Source organism: Centrocercus urophasianus, unplaced genomic scaffold (genome assembly GCF_019232065.1).
Source record: "Centrocercus urophasianus isolate 14NV4802_14NV808 unplaced genomic scaffold, USGS_Curo_1.0 seq_7, whole genome shotgun sequence".
NCBI lineage: Eukaryota > Metazoa > Chordata > Aves > Galliformes > Phasianidae > Centrocercus > Centrocercus urophasianus.
The window spans coordinates 1,091,122-1,103,464 of NW_024885310.1; the positions used below are offsets into that span (position 1 = coordinate 1,091,122).

Sequence of the window (12,343 nt, forward strand, 5' to 3'; positions counted from 1 at the left end):
GAAGGGAAGGGAAGGGAAAGGTTCCCTCTGATCAAGGGTACTGCTGGTCTCATAGGGAGCAGGAGACAGCTTGGTGTGCTTTAGGTAATTATCTGATAACATCAAAGCCTACTTCTACTGCAAAAAAAGAGACAGCATGAGGAGGAAGAGGCTCTACCTTCCATAGGAAGGCAGAAGTGCTAGCATTGGGCTGTGATGGTAAACTTCTCCACCCGATCTTCAGCACTGCTTAAGGCTTTGCTGCACCCCTGCCTCCATCTCATCTGTGACAGTACATCTTTACTAGCTGTTTGACCTCATTTGCTTCAGCTATTTTCAGAAGTGGGATGGTTTTTAAGAGGATAGTTGGATGATTTCCCTGTATAATACACTTATAAGATTTTGTGTAGTTTTTAGTAATCGAAGTAAAGTTTCAGGTAACTGATCAAATAAAGAAAGGAAAGCCCAAACATTCCAGCTTCAGGTCATGGTTGAGTAGACTTTTGCTGACATCAGCCATTATTAATTACACCAGCTAAATTACAAAGATGTTATCGCAGCTCTGGGAACCAAGCATACTGTAATTACAAGGGCTGTTGGGTTCCCCATTCTGCATCCTTTCTTTTGGCTTTAACCATCAAGGCTCCAACTCAAAAGTGAACAGATTTACGTAGAGCCTTCAGGGTTGCTGTGAAAGCAGTGTGCAATGAAAATGCATCCATCTGATGACAGATGCAGTGTCCTGCACCGTTGTGTGTTGCACCAGGTACAGGCTGGTGCACTTACTGGGGTGACAGATGTAACAGGGTCTTGCCTATGAGTGGTGGATGCTTGGCTGGCATTAGTATTGCTTCTTGCTGTGATCAGCATGCCTGCAAGAGCACTACTGCTTATCTTCCAGCCACCAAAATACTGTACAGCTCTGTGGATCTCAGGATGGCTTTTTAAACCTTTTAAAACCTAGCAACAGATAGCACCCTTGAAAATGCAAACTGCAGTGGCCACAGCCTCCATCAGCACATGAAAGATGTACAGCCCAGGATGTATTTAAGAGGAAGCCACAGCAATCAGTGCATTCAGATGCGTGCTTCCACCTTTGTCATTCAGCACATGTCCCAGTTCAGGAGGGCACTTACATATTTCCATATTGCCCGAGATTGCCCGACTGAAGTCGATGGGACTGGCTGATAGCAGTAAAACTGCTTGCAATTGAAATGAGATGCGTTTTTTAGACACTGCTGAACTGGGGCCTGCAATGGCTAAGGGTGGGGAATGCTCAGCAATGTAACATTTCTGTTCTTTATGAAGATAAAGAATTTGCTCCCCCACCCCCGCTGGAAAAGTAACTGTATCTGGAGTGCATATTGGGTAGCTTTTTAGGAATGAGGACTGAATGCCATCTTGCTGGCAGACAGTTGTAATGGCTCTGTGTTACAGGTTCTGAAATATATAGGGTCTGTTTCTAAAAATTGAAAGCTGTCACATAGAAGCTGGCTGGCTGGTTGAGCCAGCTGCAAGGAGACTCAGGTTAGGAGCTTCCTTTTAGCTTCTACCTCTGTTTTCTATTAGATCAGCTTCCTCTTCAAAAATGTACAGGTAAAGGAAAATCTAGACAAAGATTGTAGCCTTCCTTGGAAACGTAGCTTCACCACTGAAATAGACCAGTGGCAATGCTTGGTGGTGCTGAGCCCTAGCAAGCACCAGTCCCTCACTGTCCCTGTCCTGCTACAGGGTACAGTTTGGGCCAGCAAAGCAAGGGTTCCTCCGGGCAACATCAGTCAGGCTCCTTAAATGTTGATGTGAGCAGCCAAGCTGGCTGCATCTGAGGTGATGCAGGAAAAATTCTCTCAAATGACCCTACTGGCAGGTTGGTGAGTACCATTGCTTGAAACAAGGCAGTAGGAAAAAGCAGCTGCAAGCAGTAACCATTCCTGCAGGTACACAATGTCCCTATTGCAGCTGATGTTCTGTGCAAGGTGTGCTGCTGGTGAAACTGTGCAAATTCCCTGAATTTTCTGAAAAATGTGTAACATCTGTATTTATGCATTTCCAGCCGTAGTTATGTTTATTCCTATTCCAGCCGCTGTTGTGTTTAGCAGGACTGAGTTGTTTTTCTTCATCATCTGGTATGATGTTCTGTTTTGGTTTGAGGAGAAAAACAATGTTGATAACACACCGATGTTCCTGGATGTTATTGAGTAGCACTGTACAGAGCCAAGGCCATTTTAGTTTTCTCTGTTTCTCCTCCTGTCCTGCCAGCAAGGGGCTGGTGGGCATAAGGAGCAGGGAGTGGCCAAAGGCATATTCTGTACCGCATGACAACTTGCAGAAGGCAAGTTTGAAAAAGGAGGAGTTCATTGGGTGGTCTTCTGCTGCTTGGCGACTGGCTGGGTATTGGGCTTGCAGATGATGTGTTGCACAGATCAGGAGGATTATGTGCTGTATGGACAATGGTATTCTTTCAAACTTTCAGTTGATAGTAACTGTCTATTTTCTAAACATTTCTGATACCACTGGTGCTGTGAGTTGTAGATCTAAGTTGCATGTTGTGTAACAGCCAAGTGCAAAAGATTGCTCTGAGATCCTTTGCATTCCATCTCTGCATCATGGCTGTGATGATCCACGCACACCTTGCTGCCAACACCTTCCCCCCATGCGGGACTGTGGGCATTGTTCCAAGGGTCACTTCAAGGTTTGTTTGCTCAGACTTTCAATGAGCCAGTGAGAAGAATGACATCATAGGTGCTGCCAACTTCACAGTGGCAGAGTAGGCTGCGTAGCAACAGCAAGATCAATGAGCTGCATGAACTTGGACTTGTTCTGTAATGAAGATAAGTTATAATAATGACGAGCCCATCTTCACCTGGCAACCAGCGGTAGGATACAGCTTGAAGAAATAATAATTTTCTTTTGAATTATGTTTTGTCTTTTGACCCATGTTTTCTTCCTTTGTTGTGTTGTTTTTTCCCCAGCTGGGATGACAGCAGCTCTGTCAGCAGTGGGATCAGTGACACCATAGATAATCTCAGCACTGATGACATTAACACCAGCTCCTCTATCAGTTCTTACGCCAACACACCTGCCTCCTCCCGTAAAAACTTAGATGCACAGGTAAAGTAAAAGAGTAACACTGATATTTATTATTTTCTCATGCAATCAATATTATTGTCTTAAGTTGGATGAACTCTTATTCATGCCTTCACAGATACTATTTCCTGACAGAACAACAATTAAATGCATGAATATTTTTCCGTTAAACAGTAACCTTGTTCTAATTTGCAGCTGTCTTTACAGCCTTTCAGCAATGCAGACTGAAAAACTTGGAAACTGAGAAAAACATTAAGAATACCAAGAAATATTGTTGTTTTGACTGATGCTGAGCACCATACTTCACCAAAACTAAGCTCCAGATTCGTAAATTAGTCCATGCTAATATTTTTTATGTGTCTTTACCACCTTCCCCTTTCCCATGTACTTGACCAACTGAACGCATGCACAGCCCTCAATGCAGTGGGTGTTGCTGAAAAGGAAATGTCAGGCAGCAGCAACCATCGTATGTGGCGTTTATGAATGTTTCCTCTGTGTGTGTTATCCATGGAATATCTGCTGTGGTGTTATGGCAACAAATGTTTTTTTTCCTTCGTAACAGGACTGCTGTACAGAAAACATGCATTAGTAGATGGGATTTTTTTTCCTAGAAAAGGATGTTACGTTTTTTTCAAAGAATAGAATTTGAGTAAGTCAGCGTGAAGGTTAAAGATTATTTGCACTCCCATCGGAAATGTGCATGTACTAGGCAAATGAAATAAATTATTTGTAACTTCTGGGGCTGCACATTACTTCAGGCTTACTATTCCCAGCAGCATTTCATAGGAAGATAAATTTTGTGTCCATCAGCAGCCTACATGTATATATGTCAAAGCTACTGCCCTGCAGTGACTCAGCACTGCAGCAGGTAGAGAAGGAAGGATAGACAACTTTCTCTTCTGTTTCTTTCTTCTTTTATTCTTCTTTCTTTTCGTAACTGGACCCTAAATTTGCTTTTAATACCTGTTCTGATGTAGAAGTGTGGTTGCTGTGAAGTCTTACTCTGCCTGCAGGACTGTGGTGCAAGCATATATTTACTCTTTGTTCCCTTGCCATAGTGCATATTTGAGCCTACATTAAAGATTCCCAGTTAGCCTCTGGTTGTGTATCAGTGATTTCATGTGTGCTCGAAACTGCTAATGCAAGTCCTGTACAAGTTGAGAGGAGTTAAGGTGTATCAAGCATGTTTTTCAGTATCTTAACAGAGGCAATAACGTAGGCAACTCAAATGTTTTTTTGACAATTGTTAATATCTCAACATTGTAATACTGTAGGGAAGAAAAAAAGGAGGAAAAAGGAGACGTGATTAAATATTAAACTAAGAAAAAAAGTAGAAACTCATTTGACTTGTATCTTCTGATGGATCAGATTCTTGGAAACACCTCTAAGAGATCAAAATCTGTGTTGTTGAGCTTCTCTTCCTCCTCCACAACTATCACAGCATCCAAAAGAATGCAGACCTATAGCATAGGCCAGAAGGAGATGAGCTGAAGCTTGTAAAGAGCGTAGCCATTAAAAGAGGGAACTGGGAGCCAAAATGTACGGGTTTGTTTACAGTTCTTTGATTTATATCTGTTAACTGCTTCTCTCCTCAGTTTCCATGACTGAAACTGTTTATTCTAGGTACTACTAACTGCAGATTATTATCCATAAAATACTTTGTTTTCATTTAACTACAACAAAAAAAATCCTGTTCTTGTCAGCCAGGGGTATGGAGATAACAGGGAGTGATGGAACCATGTGCATCTTGCAGGGCTGTTTTTTGTTGCCCAAAGTAGTCCTCACTGCTCATGACAATAACGACTGCTGCATATATGCTTTTTTTGCTTTGTCTTGAGTATGGTGACCTGTGCCAGGGTTTGCATTCCCTTGCTTGGTAAGCCACAAAGGACTGGTACACATCTGCACAGGGATGCAGACTTTTCTTCTCAGGTGATCCATTGCTTTGGTTCTTGTAAATAGCAGGCACTTAACTTTTAAGCTACCGCATCTATTTGAGGTGGTACAGAAGTTGGGTTTCAGATAATTACAGAGGGAGTGGAAGCTAACACATGTGCAGCTGGGAGTTCAGACAAATAAGACAGCTCATCAAAGGGAGAGAGCCCTAACATGTCAGTGTCTACTGATAAAATCAGCAAGTTACTCTGCAATGAACAGGACATGCTCACAGTAGAAAAGAAGGTCTCTGCTAAGAAACTGATTTTCAGAACTGCTGAATACCTCTATCTGCAGAAGAAGATGTATTTTGTTCATCTCTGAGAACCAGGCCCTAGAAATGGCCATGACTTAATCTTTATAGACACTGATTATCGTAGTCCCCTTTGGTAGCAGTGATGTGGAGGTGTTCTCAAGTTGATTCTGAACAAGCCAGGGAAGGGAACCAGAATTTACCTTACCATGGCACTATGTCTTGCTCTGGTCATCATAGAATCACAGAACAGTTTGGGTTGGAAGGGACCTTAGAGATCATCCAATTCAAAACCCCCTGCTATAGGCAGGGACACCTCTCTCTAGACCAGGTTGCTCAAAGCCCCATCCAGCCTAGCCTTAAGTGCTTCCAGGGAGGGGGCATCCACAACCTCACTGTGCAGTCTGTTCTGGTGTTGGCTTATGCCAAACACTAACCCACTTAACGTAGCTATACTGCTTTTGCAGCGCTGTAAATTTTTCCCAAGCACTGCAGAGACTTGATTGGTTTACCTTTTAATACAGCACTGCATAGAGTGCCATTAAGGTCATATCATACATATATTGCAAAGAGAGATGAAGACATTGGTGGGCATTTGAAAATAACTTATTTAACTTGAACAAGATAGAAGGGGAGATTCAGTCGTAAACTTGTTCTCATAATCATACAGAGATCACAAGAAGGAAAGGAAGCAATTCCTTTAAATAGAAAACAGCAGCATCTTTAAACTGTTGGACCAAGATGACTTCCAGTTTCATTGGATCAAAGATGGATTTGATCTGTTTACAGCTTAGTGAATAGATTTATTGTGCTGCATGTCTTGCTGTGTCCTGCAGCAGAGTTTTCCACTTTCACCTAATCCAGGCCTTTCAGGTGGGTGGAGTTTCTGCTGAAACTGGAAGCCAGGTTTCACCATGTTTTGCCTTTGATTCCTTAGTCATGTTTCTGTGCTGTTCTCGTTGTTTACCATTAAGCAAACATCTCTGGCCAAGGAGCTCAGAGGGTAAACATGCACGTTTCAAAAGCTGGGGAAAAGATCTTGGAAAAAAAAATACGAGTGGGAGATGAAGTAGAACGGAAGAGAGTGGAGAGAGAGGACCTGCTGTAGTGCAGTTTACTGTGTTGAGATTGTACTATTGTTACAGATGTGAAGCGGGGAAAAGGAAAGCACAAGAGCATTTCATAGTCAACCAAAGCTATAATAAAGCCTTTACTAGCAAGTAGGTGTATTTCCTGCTCTCAAATGTGTACAGCGTAAATACGCAATTCCAGGCAGGGTATTTGAAGTGAGGCGTTAACAACATGTGAGGGATGATGTTGGGATTGTTTTGTTGGCTGATTGTTTGTTGTTTCTTGTCTATACTCTCTTCCAAGATGTGTGAGAATAAGAGATATTTTCATGAAATGATGATTTTAGAGAAACTCCAGACACAGAAATACTCACATGTGTTACAAACCTACTGATGTTCATGCAGTGAAAGGTAGCCATCCCAAAGTGTTCCAACCATACAAAAAGGAGAAAGCTAGAAGGCAGTGTTTCTCTCTGTGCTATGTTAAGTGGCATTCTTTGAATTGAGTGTCCAGGAAATAAAATTTGAATAACATGAAGAAAATGCAACAAGAAAAAAGTTATCTAAATCAATACCTCAGCAAATGCTCATTAGGCTAATGGCTCAGTACCTAGATAAATGTAGATAAATAACCCACGTACTGAAAAAAAGACCACTCTGATGTGTGGCATCATCTTTCACACACTGATCACTTAGGCTAGTTTTCTGGCTTTAAAAAGAAAGAAAAGCAGTGACAGTAAAACTCAGAAAAAATTAAACCATACCCCCCCTAATTTCTGTTATACCTATGATGTGATCTGGTAAGAAAAGGGAAGTAATGAAGTTGAAACATACCTTACAAACTTTAAAGTACAGTATTTTGCTGTAAGCACAATACATTATCACGCATCCTTTCATATGCTGTGATTTTCTGCTTATTCAAAGAGAGGAAAAGATTATGAGCTTTATGATGTTTTGTGGCATTGGAAACAATTTCAAGTATTATTACCCTTCTACTGCTGCACAGTGCTGAGTATCATACTCAGCAACTTCCAAAAATTCACTGAGTCTTACTTCATGATTAGATATTGAAGGCAGGCTCTTTTGTGATCGTTAAGGTTGGAAAAGGCCACTAAAGTAATCTAGTCCAATCACCAACCCATGATGTCATGCTTGGAGAGCATTATGACGTTTTTAACTGGAGCAGGTCATTTATATCTGAGCACAAAAAATGATTGTGGTATTCCTAAATTAATTACTAAATTAATCAACGTCATTTGAGGAGTTCTAAAAGGATAATTTTAATAGTAATCGTTGCCAATAGGAAAAGCTAGTACAGAGCAAATATATTTCACATATGTGGTAATAGAATTCATTTAAGAGCTTCTGAGAATTTGGCAAAAGTTTGCACATGAGAAAATTCTCTGACATCTTTGCTAAATTCTCAATAGAAGACTGGCAGCACAATCAGTCTGTTCAAAGAATAGGGAAAAACAGTTTGTAAAAGCTAGTTGAAAAACTGATGTAATTTGTGTATTTGAGACAGGCTTGAGTGTTGCTAGAAAGTTGGGACGGATTCATTCTTCTTCGGTTCTTGGGTGTCTTCCTAGCATATTAACAGCATTCCACATCTTCAGATCTGTTCAAAAAGCTGCCTCATCATGCTCTGGAGATCAGATTGCCAGACAAGAGATAGAAAAGCAGCAGGAACAAAGGAAAGCTAGCTGCACAGGTTCAAAATGATTTTTTGGCATTGCATTGTAAAGGGTTCCTCAGAAATCTGAGAGGGGGTTTATAAATGGCATAGGGCTGAATGTATCCTTTATAAACCAAGTTCTTTTTCCTTCTTCTTTATTTATTTATTTGTTCTAAAGGGAACAACTTGTGTGTTTTTTATGTCTATCCCTGCCGCATTAGAAAAGATATACCGTTGTTGGGGTTCTTTTCTTACTGTGACTTTTCCTATTCAGTGGTATGTTGCATTTATTGGTACTCAGAGATGAGTGCTGACTTTATTAATCAGTTTAATAATTCTTTTTTATGAAGCTGCTCAAAAGGAAGATGTGCTGTGAAGGTTCTATTATAATTCATTATCTGTCCTAGACTGATGCAGAAAAGCATTCCCAGGTCGAGCGGAATTCCTTATGGTCCAGCGATGAAGTCAAGAAATCAGATGGAGGATCCGACAGTGGCATAAAAATGGAGCAAGGATCCAAATGGAGGAGGAATCCCTCTGATGTGTCTGATGAATCTGATAAAAGCACTTCTGGTAGGAAGAACGCTGTTATTTCACAGACGGGTTCCTGGCGACGGGGCATGTCGGCTCAGGTTGGCATTACCACACCAAGGACTAAACCTTCAACCACCTCGGGCACATTAAAGACACCTGGAACAGGTGAGAAAGGTGTAAACAAGCCAAAGAAAAAAAAAAATGATCAGTAGGGAAACAGGCTGAATTCTTGACAGAAGTAGAACCTGAACTTCAGGTAATCCTGTCTTTTTATTTTTAGGTATTTTTTTCAACCTGTACAGCAACTTGTACGTCCACATTTCTGTTCCCGTTCATTTTAAAATGAATATTTTGTAGTTGTACACTGAGAAAGCTGTTTTCAAGACAACCCTGTTCTTAAGCCAAAATATTTTTTGGGCATAGTATTAACATATGAAGCATAAATAATGTAATTTTAGCTTTTGAAGTCACAATTAACTTTCAGAATATACAGTGTATGTGGTTGAGGAGAGGTTTTTTTTGTTTTGTTTTGTTTTTCCAGTACTAAACCAGCATGCTAATTTATACTAAAACACCTTTTAGTTCTGGGCTTTCTCGTAAATTTAGAGTTGATTTTAGCACTTGCAGATGTGTGAATGAAAAATGAGTGAAGTTACATAAGCAAGTAATGTAAGTTAATGCCTCTTATTTGATTGTGTCCACACAAAAAAGTTGAAGTCACTACTTATTTTCTTGAAAAATACATTTTAGGAAAATAGTTGATTGCCTGACACAACTTATTTCTGATGATAAAAGGGGATCAGTCTGTAGTAGCTGCAGAGCGCTACATTTTTTTTCTAATCTGTCACTATTACATAAGTTTGTTTTGTTTTCCATGCTATCAAGGGCAAACACCCCATATACTTTCTCTGGCAAGTCTGCATGTATAACTCACTAGAGTGGCTTTTAAGTTCAGTGCAGACTAGATCATAGTTTTAACCACACTCTTGTGGTTAGCACGCTTTTGCTTTTCATGCTGCTTTGAGTTTCATCATTTGCTTGCTGTTTTCAAGTCATTAAATATTAGAATTCTTTTTCTATTTTTGTAGGGAAAACTGATGACGCCAAGGTATCAGAGAAGGGTAGACTATCTCCTAAGGCTGGACATGTTAAACGTTCCCCATCAGATGCAGGACGCAGCAGTGGTGATGAATCCAAAAAGCTTCCCACAAGTAACTCTAGAGCAACTGCTGCTAATGCTAATGCATTCGGATTTAAGAAACAGAGCGGGTCAGCTGTAGGCATGACCATAATTACTGCCAGTGGGGCAACTATCACCAGCAGATCAGCTACTCTGGGAAAAATCCCAAAGTCGTCCGGACTCATGGGTAGGACCGCTGGTCGGAAGACTAGTGTTGATGGCTCACAGAACCAGGATGATGGCTACTTAGCGCTCAGTGCTCGAACTAACCTTCAGTATCGTAGTTTACCCAGGCCCAGTAAATCAAGTAGCAGAAGTGGAGCTGGGAATAGATCTAGCACTAGTAGCATAGACTGCAACATAAGCAGCAAATCAGCTGGGTTGCCTGTCCCTAAAATGAGAGAGCCTGCCAAGGTAATTCTTGGAAGCTCTCTGCCAGGATTAGTCAATCAGACTGATAAAGAGAAAGGGATTTCGTCTGACAACGAAAGCGTGGCCTCATGTAATTCTGTTAAAGTGAACCCTGCATCACAGACTGCTTCTAGTGGAGCTCAAAGTACTCACCAGCAAGGAGCCAAGTACCCTGACGTGGCCTCTCCCACTTTGCGCAGGTAGGCAATAAATTCATTGATTGTGAAATGATGTTAGTTAGAGCTGAATGATCCAGGACTCTTTGAGCCAGGTCTGGCTGTATTTTGAGAAGCATTCAGTGTCCTACATGAAGGTCTTTGTACTTAATTTCACATAAGCAGTTTGACTAGTGTTGTAAATACACAGAATACTGTGAGACAAGAGTGTCGCCTTTGTTTTGGCGAGACTGGCTGAAGTCCCTTTGTGAAAGTGTTCCAACAGCCCCGGTCAGCTTCACACGCTTTTCATGACACCAATATGGTGAGCTTTCATGACCCCAATATGATGAGCTGCAAAATGGGTTTGTTGCAAGGAGCACTCCCTTCTTAAAGCTTCCCCATGCCTTAGGACTACTAAAGTTACCTCTGACTAATGGACATGTGGCATGTCTTGTTTCCTCCTTACTTGGTCTAACCTGTTCTTCTCTCTTATCTTCAAGACATCTGTTGCCATGATTTCCCAAGGGCCAAGGGGCCCCTGTGGACCCTGGCGACTGCCACAGCCCATTCAGTTGACTACATTTCCCCCTCCCTAAGCACAGGCCAATCTATTACAACCTGAGAGGACCCTAATCATGTACATCCCGAAACCCCCGCATTACGCCTATACATGCCATTGTTCTCTCAGTTAAGTGTCACCCCGTTACATCGCAACGCGCCAAATAATCCTACCCTAATAACCCTATAACCTATTAACCTAGTAATCCTTATGTCTTAAGCGTGAGTTCTACATAAAGCTATATATTGCATTCTTAGACAATGCTGATTCGTTCGTCTTAGCATTTGCCATATGAGTCATTCGTCTCAGCATACACTATACTTATCTATTAATATTAGACCTAATACAACTATAACTGAATACAGAATAAACAGAGTTAAACATCCGTTACAGCGCGTATGCGAGCCCAGTTACAATCTTTCCTGAAGCCTATGTTATTCCAGAGAATACCATAGAATGGTATACTGGAATACCAGTCGTTGATTACTTAAATGTTATTGCAGACAGTTCATGAAGCATGGTGCACAAATCATGATGCAGGTCTCACACCGCTGAGCAGGGGGAGGTCCTATCCCGTCACATCCCAAGTCCTCGCCTTCTTCGCCTGCTGCGACATCTCTCCCATGCTCAGGGAAACCTGACTGGCTTAAGCACCATGCACATCAGATTTGTTACATGCGGAAACAGAAGGCCTAATGCTGTCAGGACTTCTAATGCATTTAAAGCGAGGAGTGATTTCAATCCCTGTTTCTCTGCACAATCTATCAGGTGTGTGATGCCTTTCGGATCAAGGGGTTCCCCTTCCGGGCCTCTGTTATTGTTCCCCACTATCAGGAAGGTCTCTCGTGCTCTTCCTTCCTCTATCAGGCTAGATCTAAACTTCCCACAATCTGTTAGTGCATCTCTCTTAACTCCTAAATGCAGATTCACCTCTCTCCTTTCGCTATCCTGTTCAGTCACAGCTGGAAGCTGCGGGCTCCGCACTGCTCCCACTGTGCCCATCTCCCTTTGATCAAGCACTGACTGTTGTGGAACCTTCTGATTGTGGATCCTTCTGATTGGTTGTATACGCACTCAATCTTGTAAAAGGATGTGTGGGTCGAGTCAATGGGTCTGAACACTCTGGGCAGAGAGTGGGTCCGGAGACTATCGCTATTTCTTTCTCCATTGGGTGCAACCTGAGCAGAGGGCGCCAGCCGGACGCCACCTGCTCCTTCAGGCGCAGTCAGGGTGGACAGTGCTGGCCAGACACTATCATCCCAGCGCCTGTAACTTACATCACTTCCCTTTCTCTCTGCTGTTTTTTCTTTTACCGCCTCCCTAACTTTTGACCAATCCGTACCTGAGCCTTGCCTGCAGTCCCCACCCCCCGGGCGTAACTGCAAGTACGGTAACAGCAAGTGTCCCATCCCAGCTCACTTCTCTCTAACGCCCCCACAGGTGGTGTTAGATTATGCAAAGACAGCGGTTGTCTTAGATACAGCGGGGGGGGGGGGGGGGGG

General features: G+C 42.1%; 1 protein-coding gene across 8 annotated transcripts in view; it reads left to right on the top strand.

Moving 5' to 3' along the window:
- NAV2 (neuron navigator 2) overlaps window positions 1-12,343 on the top strand; it is a 188,150-nt gene that overhangs the window by 132,020 nt on the left and 43,787 nt on the right. For all 8 annotated transcript variants that reach the window (XM_042837241.1, XM_042837242.1, XM_042837243.1 and 5 more), the window contains 3 exons: window positions 2,952-3,090; window positions 8,407-8,698; window positions 9,622-10,324. In XM_042837241.1, coding sequence (XP_042693175.1) covers window positions 2,952-3,090; window positions 8,407-8,698; window positions 9,622-10,324 — 1,134 coding nt within the window. The remainder of the gene's footprint in view (window positions 1-2,951; window positions 3,091-8,406; window positions 8,699-9,621; window positions 10,325-12,343) is intronic.